Here is a 13,523-nt window from a genome sequence, read left to right on the forward strand (position 1 = left end):
GAGCTGTCAGCACAGATCCCGATGTAGGGCTCAAACCCACAAGACCCAAGATCATGACCTGAACTGAAGTCGACGCTTAACCGACTGAGCCACTCAGGCACCCCTATTAAACATGATTTTATCTAGAAATCATGTAATAAAATCATTTACCTACTACATATGTGTGAATTTTAACTTCGGGCATTTGTTTATCTTTAAAGTTCCAGATGTCGTACAGAATGTACAATGTATGGCAACTAGCTGGCAGTCAGCTGTAGTGAAATGGGATCCACCCAAGAAGGCAAATGGAATAATTATACATTATATGATAACAGTTGGAAGGAATTCTACAAAAGTCTCTCCCCAAGATGATATGTATACTTTCGTGAAACTTCTTGCCAATACCTCATATATCTTTAAAATAAGAGCTTCAACTTCAGCAGGTGAAGGTGATGAGAAAACATGCAACATCAGCACGCTACCTGAAGCAGGTAACTAATCTGAAACAGGTAATTTACCTGAAAGAGGAAACCAACCTGAAACAAGTAACTATTTGTGGATTGTGTCATACATTTGTCAATAGCATTTGTAATCTTTTTATTCTTCCAAGTTTTTATTTAAGTTCCAGTTAGTTAATATACAGTGTCATATTAGTTTCAGGAGTCGAATTTAATGATTCATCACTCAAATACAATACCCGGTGTTCATCACAACAAGTGCCGTCCATAATCCCCATCACCTATTTCACATATCACCCTACCCACCTCCCCTCCAGTAATCCTCAGTTTCTTCTGTACAGTGAAGAATCTGTTTTATGGTTTGGCTCTCTCTCTCTTTTTTTTCCCTTATGTTCATCTGCTTTATTTCTTAAATTCCACCTATGAATGAATTCATATATTTGTCTTTATAGCACATTTATCTAAAGATATGAAAGAAATATTTTAAAATGTAACACATACATTTTTATGACATGTGTTACTGAATACTGGTTATGTAGTATATTGATCCCTCTCCACAACATGGGGAGACTAAAAAGGGGAAAAGGAGAGAAAATCTGCTCTACTGTGTTTCCACACATATCTATGTCTTATTATCCAAACTATGAACTTACTGAATTATTCTTTATCATAAATTAAAATATGGAGTGAACATGTAAATGATATTTATCTCTTTTTTATTTAATTGATTTTATGGAACTCTAGATGCTTTCCTGAATTCCAGAGCTGCAGTGTCAAACTCTCTTTCATCGATTTCTTTTCCTATACATCAGCCCTTGTCTTGTATGGTATTTGAATGAAAATATCTGGTCACTAAGTCTAGTCTACAAAGAAGAAAACGCTTGCCTTCCCTAACAGTGGTCTGACCTACCATATAATTTCCTTTCTCCTTCTACCTTCTCCAATATTGTACCTGCTCATATCAATGTAAGTCTGATTCCTTCCTGATAGTACTACTTCCCTGGAAGTCCTCCCTTATAGGGACTGTGGGTAATGGCATAATTGTTTACTTCTGGCACATCCAGATCCATTATTTTGGAAACATCTTCTAATTCTTTCCTCCTTTTGAAATCAGCATCACCCAATTTTACTCCACTCCTCTATCCTTGAGGTAGTAAACCACAGAATTTCAAGACATGGTGTACCTTCTCCCTGGTTTCCACATCCTCATCAACATTTTTTCCTTATCATCCTTCCAGTGCAACACTTCGCCAGACTTCAGTGTTCTTGTTCAGCTGGAATAGATGCTTCTCAGCAACACCTATCTTTTTTTTTTTTTTTAAATTTTTTCAACGTTTTTATTTATTTTTGGGACAGAGAGAGACAGAGCATGAACGGGGGAGGGGCAGAGAGAGAGGGAGACACAGAATCGGAAACAGGCTCCAGGCTCCGAGCCATCAGCCCAGAGCCTGACGCGGGGCTCGAACTCACGGACCGCGAGATCGTGACCTGGCTGAAGTCGGACGCTTAACCGACTGCGCCACCCAGGCGCCCCTCAGCAACACCTATCTTTTGCTCCTTAGATCTCAAACCATGCCATTGTGATTCATCTTCTAGGGGTTTTTCCCATTCTGAGGGGATTCCACTGTTTTCACCAGATGTTGGCTGATAAATAGTGCTATACAAAACAGAAGTGGTTTACCTTTTCCAGCTATAACTTCACCTTCTCTAACTCTCCTAGCTACCCCATAATCTTCTATATCAATTTGTTTGTTTACACTCTTATCGATTTTCCATAGGAGAATTCTGCTCTCATTCTGAACATAATCTGCCCACACTGTCATCTATATTTGATGTGATTTTCTTAATAATATCAATGATACTGACTTGCCCTCCTTCATATTTATTCATATCTTTATTTATGCTCTCAAGATATCCTCTCTCAGGGATGTCATTGCCTTCTTTTCAGGAAGGTAGCTGCTTATTTTTTTGTTTCAGTATCATATCTCCTCTAGAACATTACTCCATCAGTTCAATCTACTTTCTCCTGAATTTCATTCTCTTTCTTTCCATAACCCCCCACCCTGCAAATTGTTCAAAAATTTTAGCCGAGGAACTGGTTGGTGTATCAACCCCAATATCTGCAAAATGGAATTTATGCTACATGAATTCTTCTCTTCCCCTTTTCTATGCCTGTACTTTGTAATCCTTTGGATACCAAGCTTCATATTTTTATGTGAACTTTCTCCCATTTTTCCTGCATATGATTAGATCTTATCAATTCAGTCTCTGCCATGGCTCTCCAATTTGTTCCTTCTTCTCCAACGTGACTGCCCCATTTTACATCACAGCCTCTTGTTGCTTCCTGTAAAAATATCCTAAAGTAGCCTTACCACCCACGCTCATCCAGTCTACCCATCAGTCTTTTCTTCGTACCCACTTACTTTCTTTGAATTGTTTCTAATACACAGTTTAGAGCATTTATGTGTTGGCGGTTGAAGTTCATTATCTGAGGGTAAAAGTGAGACATGCAGATTCAGGTATTTGAAACATAGAGATAAGAATGAAAAGCACAAGGTATAGGATATGGCTCAGAATACTCCAAATGTTTTACTTATTCTTGTCTAGAAAATGCATCCCAGAATTTATCACCAGTTAGAATCTGGCTTCTGTCTATGTTTTCATTCTTATGTCCCTCCACTACATTTCCTCTACCCTATGCCTCTAGCCAAATTTTGTTTTTTTTTTTCAGTACATTAGATTTCATGTATTCAATTAAATGAACATTTATTAAGCACTTGCTACTTGCTATGGGCTAATAATTGATTAGATTTTCTATTTTAAACATACTCAACACTTTCTCACCATCAAATTGCTTTACTTCCTGTAGTTACATTGTCCTTTTCCTTTTGTATGTCACACAGAATTGTATTCATTCTTAAAAGCCCAATTTAAGTGTGTGTGTGTGTGTGTGTGTGTGTGTGTGTGTGTGTGTGTATGTGAAATTCTTCAATGAAATGCCAACTTTTAAAGCCACAGATTCCTGGAGTTCACCCCAGACTTGCTGATTCATAGCCTAAAGAGGTGATGCCCAAACCTGTACTTTCAGTCATCTCTCTAGGTAATCTGATGCTCTGCAAGTTATGGGAAGTGCTTGAGTAGGTTACCCATGAACTCTGATTGCTGGTGATATGTCGCAGCCAGGACAGGCAGTGTCAAAGAGGACCAAAAGGAGTGATAGGTATTTCCCCAATAGGTGGGTAGCAGACCATTGCTATGCAAAATCTGGCAGAAGGAAATATGTTCAAATCCAGGCAGATGGTCTACATCAGGTTTTTTTAGCATCAGGTAAAATGATCTTGATTATTGGACAGGAGCAGAGTCTTAGAGAACTGGAAAAAAAAAAGGACAATAATTTTGAGATAAATGAGAGGTTCAAAAGACTCTGAAGACAAGACAGAAGACTCATTAATTGAGTCCACGGACATTCAAGATGACTGCTTCATCACAGAAACAAAGCAGAAGTTCAGTTAGTAGAACTGAGACACGTAATCAAAGTAGTAATATGCGTTTGATATAGAGCTATCTGAACTTAAGGTACAGGTCTTTGTAAAAGTAAATATTTATTTAAGGATTTGAACTGGATCTTACCTCAGGGTTAAAAGACCACATGAGTAAAAGTTAAAGGGAATCTATATCAATGAATTAGGCTGATATCAGACATACATATTGTGCTATGTACTCCCTTAGTACTGAGGACAAATGCTTCTCAGACATTAGACTTCTAACTCCCTGCATCAGAATATATATCCCTAAGGCCCTACTCCAGACCTATGAAATCAGAATTTGGAAAGTAAGACTCACAACAAATCTGTATGTAAACAAAATATGTGCGGAAAACAGTGCTGAAATTGGAGACACGCTCTATTCCTTTGTAAACTTTTTGCTTGCGGGGCCTTTGTCTTATTTATCACTGTTTTACTCACAGTTCCTAGCAGATACCCTGGGAATTACAGGCACTCACATGTTTGTAGAAGAAAGAAATGAATTCTTTTCTTGTGAAATTTATAATTTTCCGTAAGGGTTTTTATTCCATTGCAAAATATGATTTCCCACATTTCTATCAGGCAAAATTATAGATATTTTCTCCCATGCAAATGTAAAAGTGTTTTTAATTAAGGACAATCAGTCATATGAAACGTAAGCATTAATTGGTACTTCAAAATTTCTTAAATAATTTTTCATCTTTAAAATTAAGTTTCAGGTCTAGGATGTAATTATATTTCTGATTATAATATTTGTTAGGTAAATGCTTTTATCTGGGTCTGCATGAATTGTTTGTTGATGAGACATTAGTAAGAACTGGAGATTCATTGTTCAGAATGGAAACAGTTTTATAGCTGTTGCACAATTCTAATTTATAGCGGTCTAAGATTAGTCACGGTGCATAGTCAGCTCTGAGTCACTGACTCTGTACTTATTTTTGATGTAAAGTAAAATCAAATTTGGCTCACTCTCTTACTGCCTAGTGTCTGACCTTAACATTCCTTCCAGGGATTATTGGGTATTTTTCTCAGTGTAAACTTGGTCATAACTGGGCACAGTTAAACATGCATCATAATGATTGAATTTATGAGGAGATTAGTGTTTGGTCTCTAAGGTGGTTCCATTGTCGCAGTCAAACATGTTGGAATAGGGCAGATGTAGATGAAGGCCCCCAAACTTGGTGCTTTTAGCCACATTTTATGTCAAAATATATGTACCAATAAAGATATTATAGCAAGTTCATGTGCACACAATATTGAACTCTTAGAATCTCATATTAGCTCAAAATGCATGCAGTTATCCATATTATTTTCAAATCTTAGTAAATGTGGTGATTTTTTTTATTTTTTATTTTTTTAAATTTTTTTTTTTTCTTTCAACGTTTATTTATTTTTGGGACAGAGAGAGACAGAGCATGAACGGGGGAGGGGCAGAGAGAGAGGGAGACACAGAATCGGAAACAGGCTCCAGGCTCTGAGCCATCAGCCCAGAGCCCGACGCGGGGCTCGAACTCACGGACCGCGAGATCGTGACCTGGCTGAAGTCGGACGTTTAACCGACTGCACCACCCAGGCGCCCCTAAATGTGGTGATTTAATATTGAGTTTTTAAAACTTTTTTTCTAGAAGATAATTTTACAGTTTGTATTTATTCAAAGCTCTTCCAAGTTCACTAATTTAGAATCAGAAGAGAAAAATAGGCTGTACCTATTAGATGCCTAAAACTTAATTGAGGGAAAGTAAAATATGATTTTTTTCATTAGTTTTTGTCCAACAGGAGGTATCAGGCACCGGTAGCGACCCACTGCAAGTCCACTGAGGTAGCAAATTTATTAATATGGTGCAACATTATTGAATGTGTTCAATTTCCCTGTTTTTCATTTTTCTTCTACTCTTGGTTATTTGAAAAAAAACATATGGCAAACTATCAATATGCATATACTTATATATATTTAATATATAATATGTGTGTAATATATAAATATTATAATATGTAAACATATTATATATATAAATATATATTTTTTATATTTATGTATGTTAACTTTCAATCATCTTTTTCACAGCCCTGACCACTGTTCCTCTAAGAATTATTTAAGAAATTTATCTGTTATGCATTTTAGTTGAATCCCTATTTTGTGGACCTCTCTGAGCACTGCAGAGACCAGGCAAACTGTGATTACAACTAAATTTGATCTCCATTTACCAGCTTTTTGAAAAAATAAAACATTTATATCATTTTTAGGAATGCACACCATTCTCAAATAGCATTTATTAGACTGAATGTGAGTGGTAAAAGTATTCCTCAGGGTTGCAAATTAATGCACTAATTCAAAAGTTCCCTTTTTCCTTTGTCTGCATCCCATTGACTTTGCTCTCCTTATCCGTCTCCTCGGTTGAGATGAGAAGTCAAGCATGTAGGAAAATTGCATGATCCTGTTTGTTCTTAAGCAAGTGAATTGACACATTCTACTTACCAGTAAGTAATTGCTGAAAGTGTAAAAGCCATTATAGTTGCCTGTCACAGATCAGAAAGAAATAGCTATTAGCATTGCTACTCTAATTGAAATTCAAGTGTTTTACAAAATATCTCTCATGTAGACTCAAGTATTAAATATAATGCTTTTCTTAAGAGTGAACATCAGGTGAGAAGTATCTTTTACACTTATAGTGTGGAAATTTGACCCATACATGCTTATTTAATGCTTATTACTATGCACAGGCTCGTGTTTGGGGTTCAAGAACCAAGTTTGAATCCCAAATAGCATCAATGATCTCTGCTGTGTGCATCCAAATAACTCCACCATTAATGTAAAGACATACCCAATACATATAAAGCAATTAAATACAAAGCAATATTAATATGTTAGTCAATTATGTGGATTGAAGATTGAATCAAATAGGAATTCAGGACAATATTGAAAGCTATGTTGAAGAAGTGGAATATGAATTGGATGTTGCTTATTTGTAGCTTCAGAATTTCTTTATAGGAGAAGCATAGACTCAGTAACCTAGCAGGAAATTATGATATGGTCTTGAACTTTGAATTTCATAGACAGTTACACCAGTGTTTACTTAGATTGTCTGATATAGATCAATAAAATAGCCAAGTTTTTGAAATATTCTTTTTTTGTTGTTCTTCAGTGTGCTATGAGAAAATGTCAGAGCACATGTCAAAGAACATTCTTCATTTTATTTGAGCTATATGAAGGGTAGGGGGAATTGCAGATTATGGGTATGCTAAGGTACTCATGGTTAACCAGCCTGTGGCACAATCACTATTCATGGAAATACTGAGATTAATAGAGAGAGGGAAGTAAATGCGAATTCCAAAATACACCAAGAGAAAACACACAGTGGAATAAAGGAATGGGATATAAGAGGTCAGGCTGAGGTGAAAGCCTGATAGAGTGAGGGGGCACTATATTGGAAAGAGTGTAGCGGGGAGGTTGAATAACTTAGCCTTACTTTGCTCTTGGTTTTGCATATTTGTTGCAGAGGCTTGAATATAATATCATGGAAAAATGAGAACTCTGCTAACTTTAATTTTTTTAATGTTTATTTATTTTTGAGACAGAGAGAGACAGAGCAGGGGAGGGGCAGAGAGAGAGGGAGACACAGAATTCAAAGCAGGCTCCAGGCTCTGAGCTGTCAGCATAGAGCCTGCAGTGGGGCTTGAACTCAGGGACTGTGAGATCATGACCTGAGCTGAAGTTGGATGCTTAACTGACTGAGGCACCCAGGCGCCCGGAGAACTCTGCTAACTTTAAAATAGGAAGCAACATAAGTAACTCTAAAAATAGTGATTGTTTTTTGACCATTGTCCTAAAAGACTGCAGTAATTTTTAGAAGTATTTGTTTATTACATAGTTGCAGAGCCTTCTGAGTCGCAAAGAATAAGATCCACAGTCATCTTAATGGCCCATAGGGTCCTTTTTAACCCACCATTCTCTTCCCTTAGTTATGTATTGTCTCCTCCTTTGTTTTTTGAAATTTACCCTCAAATGCCACCTCTTTAAAGAGGATCTGACTTATTTATAATTGAACCTCCTTTCTGCTAGAATTTTGCATCCTCTTTATCTGCTTTACTTTTCTGTATTGTATGTAGCATTGTCTATGGATCTGTCCTCATTACAATGCATGTTCCATGAGATTAGGGATTTTTCTTTGTGTAGTTAACAAAGAAATGCCCAGAGGGGCGCCTGGGTGGCTCAGTCATTTAAGCTCAGGTCATGATCTCACGGTGGTTCCTGGGTTTGAGCCCCACATTGGGCTCTGTGCTGACAGCCTGGAGCCTACTTTTGGATTCTGTGTCTCCCTCTCTCTCTGCCCCTCCCCTGCTCACACTCTGTCTCTCAGAAATAAAAAAAAAAAATTTAAATGCCCAGAAATGTGTCTGAAATACAGTGAAACACAATAAATATATTATGAAACATTGAATGAATCAACCAATCAATCAATCTTCAGTCCTAGAAGAGTGCTAAGCACATAGTAGACATTCAATATGCATACTGTGGGAACCATAAGTAGAAACTTACAGTTACAAAATTATTTCTAGACAATTATATGGTAAAATATCTAAGAAAGGTGTGTCTTTTGGAGTATATTTTTTTAATTAAGCATTTTATTTTGAGATAATTGTAGATTCACATATAGTTATAGAAAGTAATTCAGAGAAATCCTGTGTCCCATTTATGCAGTTTCCCCCAAAGGTAATGTCTTTTAAAACTACAGTATATTATCACAACCACCATATTTATGTGAATGCAATCAAAATAGAGAATATTTTCATGAAAATAATCCCTTTTATTACCTTTATGCAGCTTCGCCCAAATCTTAACCACCCTTCTTCCTCCTCCCCTCATTTTCACCCTCTAACAACCACTAATTTATTCTCCATTTTCTATAATTTTGTCATTTTTATTGATATGTTCATGTGGTTTTCTTCTTTAGTGTGTTAATATGATGGATTATATTGACTGATTTTCTAAATTGAACAAGCCTTTGGTCTTTGGAATCAACCTCACTTGATCATGGTGTATTACTTTTTATGTATTACTGATTTCTATGTGTTAATATTTTGTGAAGGCTTTTTGCTTCTATATTCATGAGAGATGTTGGTCTGTAGTTTTGGGTGGGGGTGGTTCTAACTTGTGTAGTTTCAGTATCAGAGTAACACTAGTTTCATCATATGAATCTCTTCTAATTTCTGGAAGAGATTGTGTAAAATTGGTACTAATTCTTCTTTAAACATTTGGGAGAGTTCTCCAGTGAAGCTCTCTGGGCCTGGAGATCTCTATTTGGGGAGATTTAAAGTTATGTTGAAGTGCTTTCAGAATGCAAAATTGGAGCTGAAATGTGATATCAAACCAGTTGCAGAAAGTGGTACTTCTAATTAATCCATTTTGTCAAAAAGGAAGTCTCAAGAGAAATAAAGAAATATTGTAAACTAAAATATATTAAATTGATATGAAATGAAAATACAGTATGTCAAAATGTGTGGGACACAGTTAAAGCAGTGAAGAGAGGGAAATGTGTAGCATTAAATGCATACATTGGAAAAGAAGGAACATCTCAGATCAATAATCTAAGGTCACCCTCCCCTCCACTACAGCCTAGAAAATGAAAAAGCATGCTGAAAGAAGAAAGAGAATAATAAAAATAAGAGCAGAAATCAGTGAAATCAAAAACAGTAAAACAGTAGGAAAAATCAGTGAAATAAAGAGCTGGATCTTTGAAAAGTTAAAATTGATAAGCCTGACAAATGACACAAATTACCAATATTTAGGAATGAAACCACTTCAGACACTGCCAACATCAAAAGGATAATAAGGAAATGATACCGACAGCTTTACACACAAAATTTTTACACCTTGGATGAAACAAACTCATTCTTCAAAAAGCATAACTACCACAGCTCACCTAATGTGGAATAAATAATGTGAATATCCCTATAACTATTAAGGACATTAAATTTGTAATGATTTCCTTTAACCCACTCTGGTAGGGAAAGGAAGGGCACTCTCCATTACTGGCAGATGGGGGTAGGAGTCCAAGTTCCCCCTTCACCCTCTGCTGACTCCTCCACTGAGGAGACCTCTTGGCCCTAGCACAGGAGGGTAGGAGTTCCTCATTACTGCTCTCCACATGGTTCTCCACTGACATGGTGAAGGAGACTTGTGACTTCTGGAAAGGGTAGAAGTTCTAGCTCCTTATTTTGCTTTCTCCGACCTCACCCTATCAAAGATGGTTGAGGTGCCTCATTTCTGCCTAATGAGGACAGAAGACTAGGTTACCCATTTGACCTTTCCTGTCATGGGAGGGAATGGGACCACAGTTTTCTTCTGTGGTTTTTGGGTAGAGCTGTTCTTCTCTAAAAGTTTGTCTTTCTAGGTTACACTATATTTTTAATGTTTATTCATTTCTGTGACAGAGAGACAGACAGACAGAGAGACAGATTGTGAGCAGGGGAGGGGCAAAGAGAGAGGGGGACACAGAACTTGAAGCAGGCTCCGGGCTCTGCGATGTCAGCACAGAGGCCACGTGGGGCTCAGACTCACGAACCATGAGATCATGACCTGAGCCAAAGTCAGACACTTAACCAGCTAGGCCACCCAGGTGCCCCAAGGCTACACTGTTTTTTGACTAGAGACAGCATGCTTTTACTAGGGCTTTTTGGCCTGAGCTGCTTGACATTTCCAGATTGCTGCCTTCTGGCATATATGAGGCAAAAAGAAACTCCAGAGAACTCACCACTGTATTGTTTCTTGGGTCCTGATTTCCCTAGTTGCTCTGCCTTCTCTCCATCTTTCAGAGTCTTCTTATGCTTGCATTATATTTAATGTCCATGGTTTTAATTGCATTTAGTGGAAGGAGTAGGATTAAAACATCTCTTCCACCTTCTTCAAAGCAGAAGTTCATACATGGGGATACATTTAATGGTTCTAAGTAAGAATCTTTGCTGTGGGCATTTTCACCACAGTGTTTCACCCTGTAAGGCAGTTTTGCTGAAAAAGATAAAAATAACCAGTTGACAGTTTCGTTTGACAGTTGGTTGTTTTCATCAGCTGGTTGACTGTTTGGTTTCATTTTTCTATTGATACAGTTCTCCCATTTTTATATTATATAAATCTTAGCCAGCTCCCATAATGGTCCGTACAGTGGCAAGGAGTTTTGAATCCACATTCCCATAGAACTTTGGAACATCGGTGGGCATGTGACAAAATGCCAAGAACAAACAACAGTGTGGAAGGCTTTCACAATGCAATACAAAGCTCACAAACATGCATCCCAGTATTTGGAAACTAAAACATCTTTTAATGAAGGAAGAAATTGTGGCAAAAAAGGGGAAAAATGAGATGCTGAACAAGAAAATGAATCAATAAGCAAAAAAAAAAAAAATGTGTGACACTATGAATGAAAAACTTTGATGACAAGTGTTTAGGTATAATCCAAAAAGTAAAATCAGTTATTTGTGTAGTATTGCCATGAATCTACACCATACATTTTGAATGTATTCAAATATTTAGTATTTGCAATAAAGTCTTTCAAATTTTGTCATTCATTTTTAATGTTTCATTACATCCTTTTTAATGAATGTCCCTCTTTTATTTTTCATGATTTTATCTTCTATGGCAGAATTACCTTATGGCCTATTAGTTATGTAGCAAAAATGCTGCAAAAAAGATGCTTTTTTTAAATTCTGAACAGATACTTAATATTATGCATGGTACCCCTTTTATTCATCTATTTAAGATGAAGTTATTTAATACATATGAAGTAGAATGCTAGGGACTACTGGGAAGACTATAATAAACAAATTTATTTCTTGTGCTTTTAAAATTTAGAATTACATAATTTTATATTTTCATTGGCTCTCAGAGATAATCTCATTCAGTCATCTCATTTGATAGATATGGGAAATGAAGCACACAGGTTACGTGTCTACTAAGGGAGCTGTAACTAATTCTTAGCAGAACTCCCGCTAATCCAGAACTCCTCCTACTATACTATAATGCGTTCCTTACCTTAGGAATTCAACGAATCATTTGCACTTATTGGAATTAGAATAGTTTTCTTCCATTGTTTCACAGTAGCTAAGTAGAATTTTTATGGAGTGGGGAAATTTAGGCCCATTATATTAATTTTCTCATTAATTTTTGCAGATATATTTATGATGTAACTGTATACATACTTTTGTCCAAATATGGATTTAAATTTCAGGAAAACTAAATTTCTATCATCAAACATGTGCTTACCTATAATACCCAAAATACTATAATACTAAAAATACTCTGTAAAATACTGAAGCCATTCTGGGAAATCTTTAGAGTTCCTAGGTACGTACCGCATTTTTTATCCTGGATAAGTCCCAAAGGTGTAATGTTGGCTATTATGAAATTGTCTTAGGTGTCAGATTGTAAATTATAATTTTAAAAGTCCTTTTAAATATAATTCCATTGGTAAAAAATGAATTTGAGTTACTGCTTAATTCTCCTTGACCCCATTGATGCTCTAATACCTTTCATTAAGTATATTCCAAGCATCCACTCTTTTCTTCATCCCTGCTCCAGCTAAAGACAGCTGTTCTTCAAGCAGCATTTTTATTAACTTATTTAAGAACTGGGGCGTATCTTATTACTCTATTTTCCATTCCTGTCCTATGCAGCTGTAGCTGATACTTTTCATAACAGCCTTTGCATATCAACCTCCTCTCCCATTGCACTCCATTTTTTTTTCTTATTCTCCTTTACTTTCCTTTTTAAGTAAATTAAGGATGTGTGTGTGCATGCAAAAGCCTTCTTTCTTTATCTCTAGTAACCGTATTACTTGAAAGCTTCAGGAATTTAACCATTATTTCTGTGAGAATATAAGCTTCAGGGAAAAACACTTAGGAATGGTGTAAAAACTCTGAAATGTAAAATATAGGACTTTTAATGACAGCAAATTTTCATTAGTAACAACTCAACTTTAAAATAATGCAATATGAATACAAAGAAAATTCTTTGAGCAAAGAGAAGGTTGTGCAAATTATTGTTAACCACAATTTAGTGAATTTCAATTACAAGTTTCATGGCATATGAAAAAATAACTTTTGGTCAGGAAGCTATTTTATAAATAGAAGGCACACATAAATAGAAGCCACTGGATGATTGAACACTTTCAAAATTCAAGAAAAGAAATAATGCTTTTTAGTATATTAATGTTATCATTGTAATTTGAATTTTTTACCACCTAGTATTCACTGCAACCTCAAATAAATCACCCATTCAGTTTTGTGTCTGGATACCTTATGAAAAATTATTACTTTGGAAACAATTTGCAATGTTAGAAAGATAATAAGTAGTATTCCATAAGGATCACGATAATGAAATCTATACAATTAAAAGATGCATTAAAAATCAGTAGCCTAATTTTCTGGTTTGTTACTAATTAATTACCCTACTTAAAATTCTTTTTAATGTTTATTTATTTTTGAGAGAGAGACATACACACAGAGCGTGAGCAGGGGAGGAGCAGAGAGAAGGAGACACAGAATCTAAAGCAGGCTCCAGGCTCTGAGC

General features: G+C 36.1%; 1 protein-coding gene across 1 annotated transcript in view; it reads left to right on the forward strand.

Moving 5' to 3' along the window:
- The window catches only part of PTPRQ (protein tyrosine phosphatase receptor type Q), a 229,341-nt gene that overhangs the window by 102,612 nt on the left and 113,206 nt on the right, over positions 1-13,523 (forward strand). The window contains exon 26 of the mRNA XM_032593794.1: positions 201-470. Within this exon, the coding sequence (XP_032449685.1) occupies positions 201-470 (270 nt within the window). The remainder of the gene's footprint in view (positions 1-200; positions 471-13,523) is intronic.

The sequence above is a fragment of the Lynx canadensis genome, chromosome B4 (assembly GCF_007474595.2).
Source record: "Lynx canadensis isolate LIC74 chromosome B4, mLynCan4.pri.v2, whole genome shotgun sequence".
Taxonomy (NCBI): Eukaryota; Metazoa; Chordata; class Mammalia; order Carnivora; family Felidae; genus Lynx; species Lynx canadensis.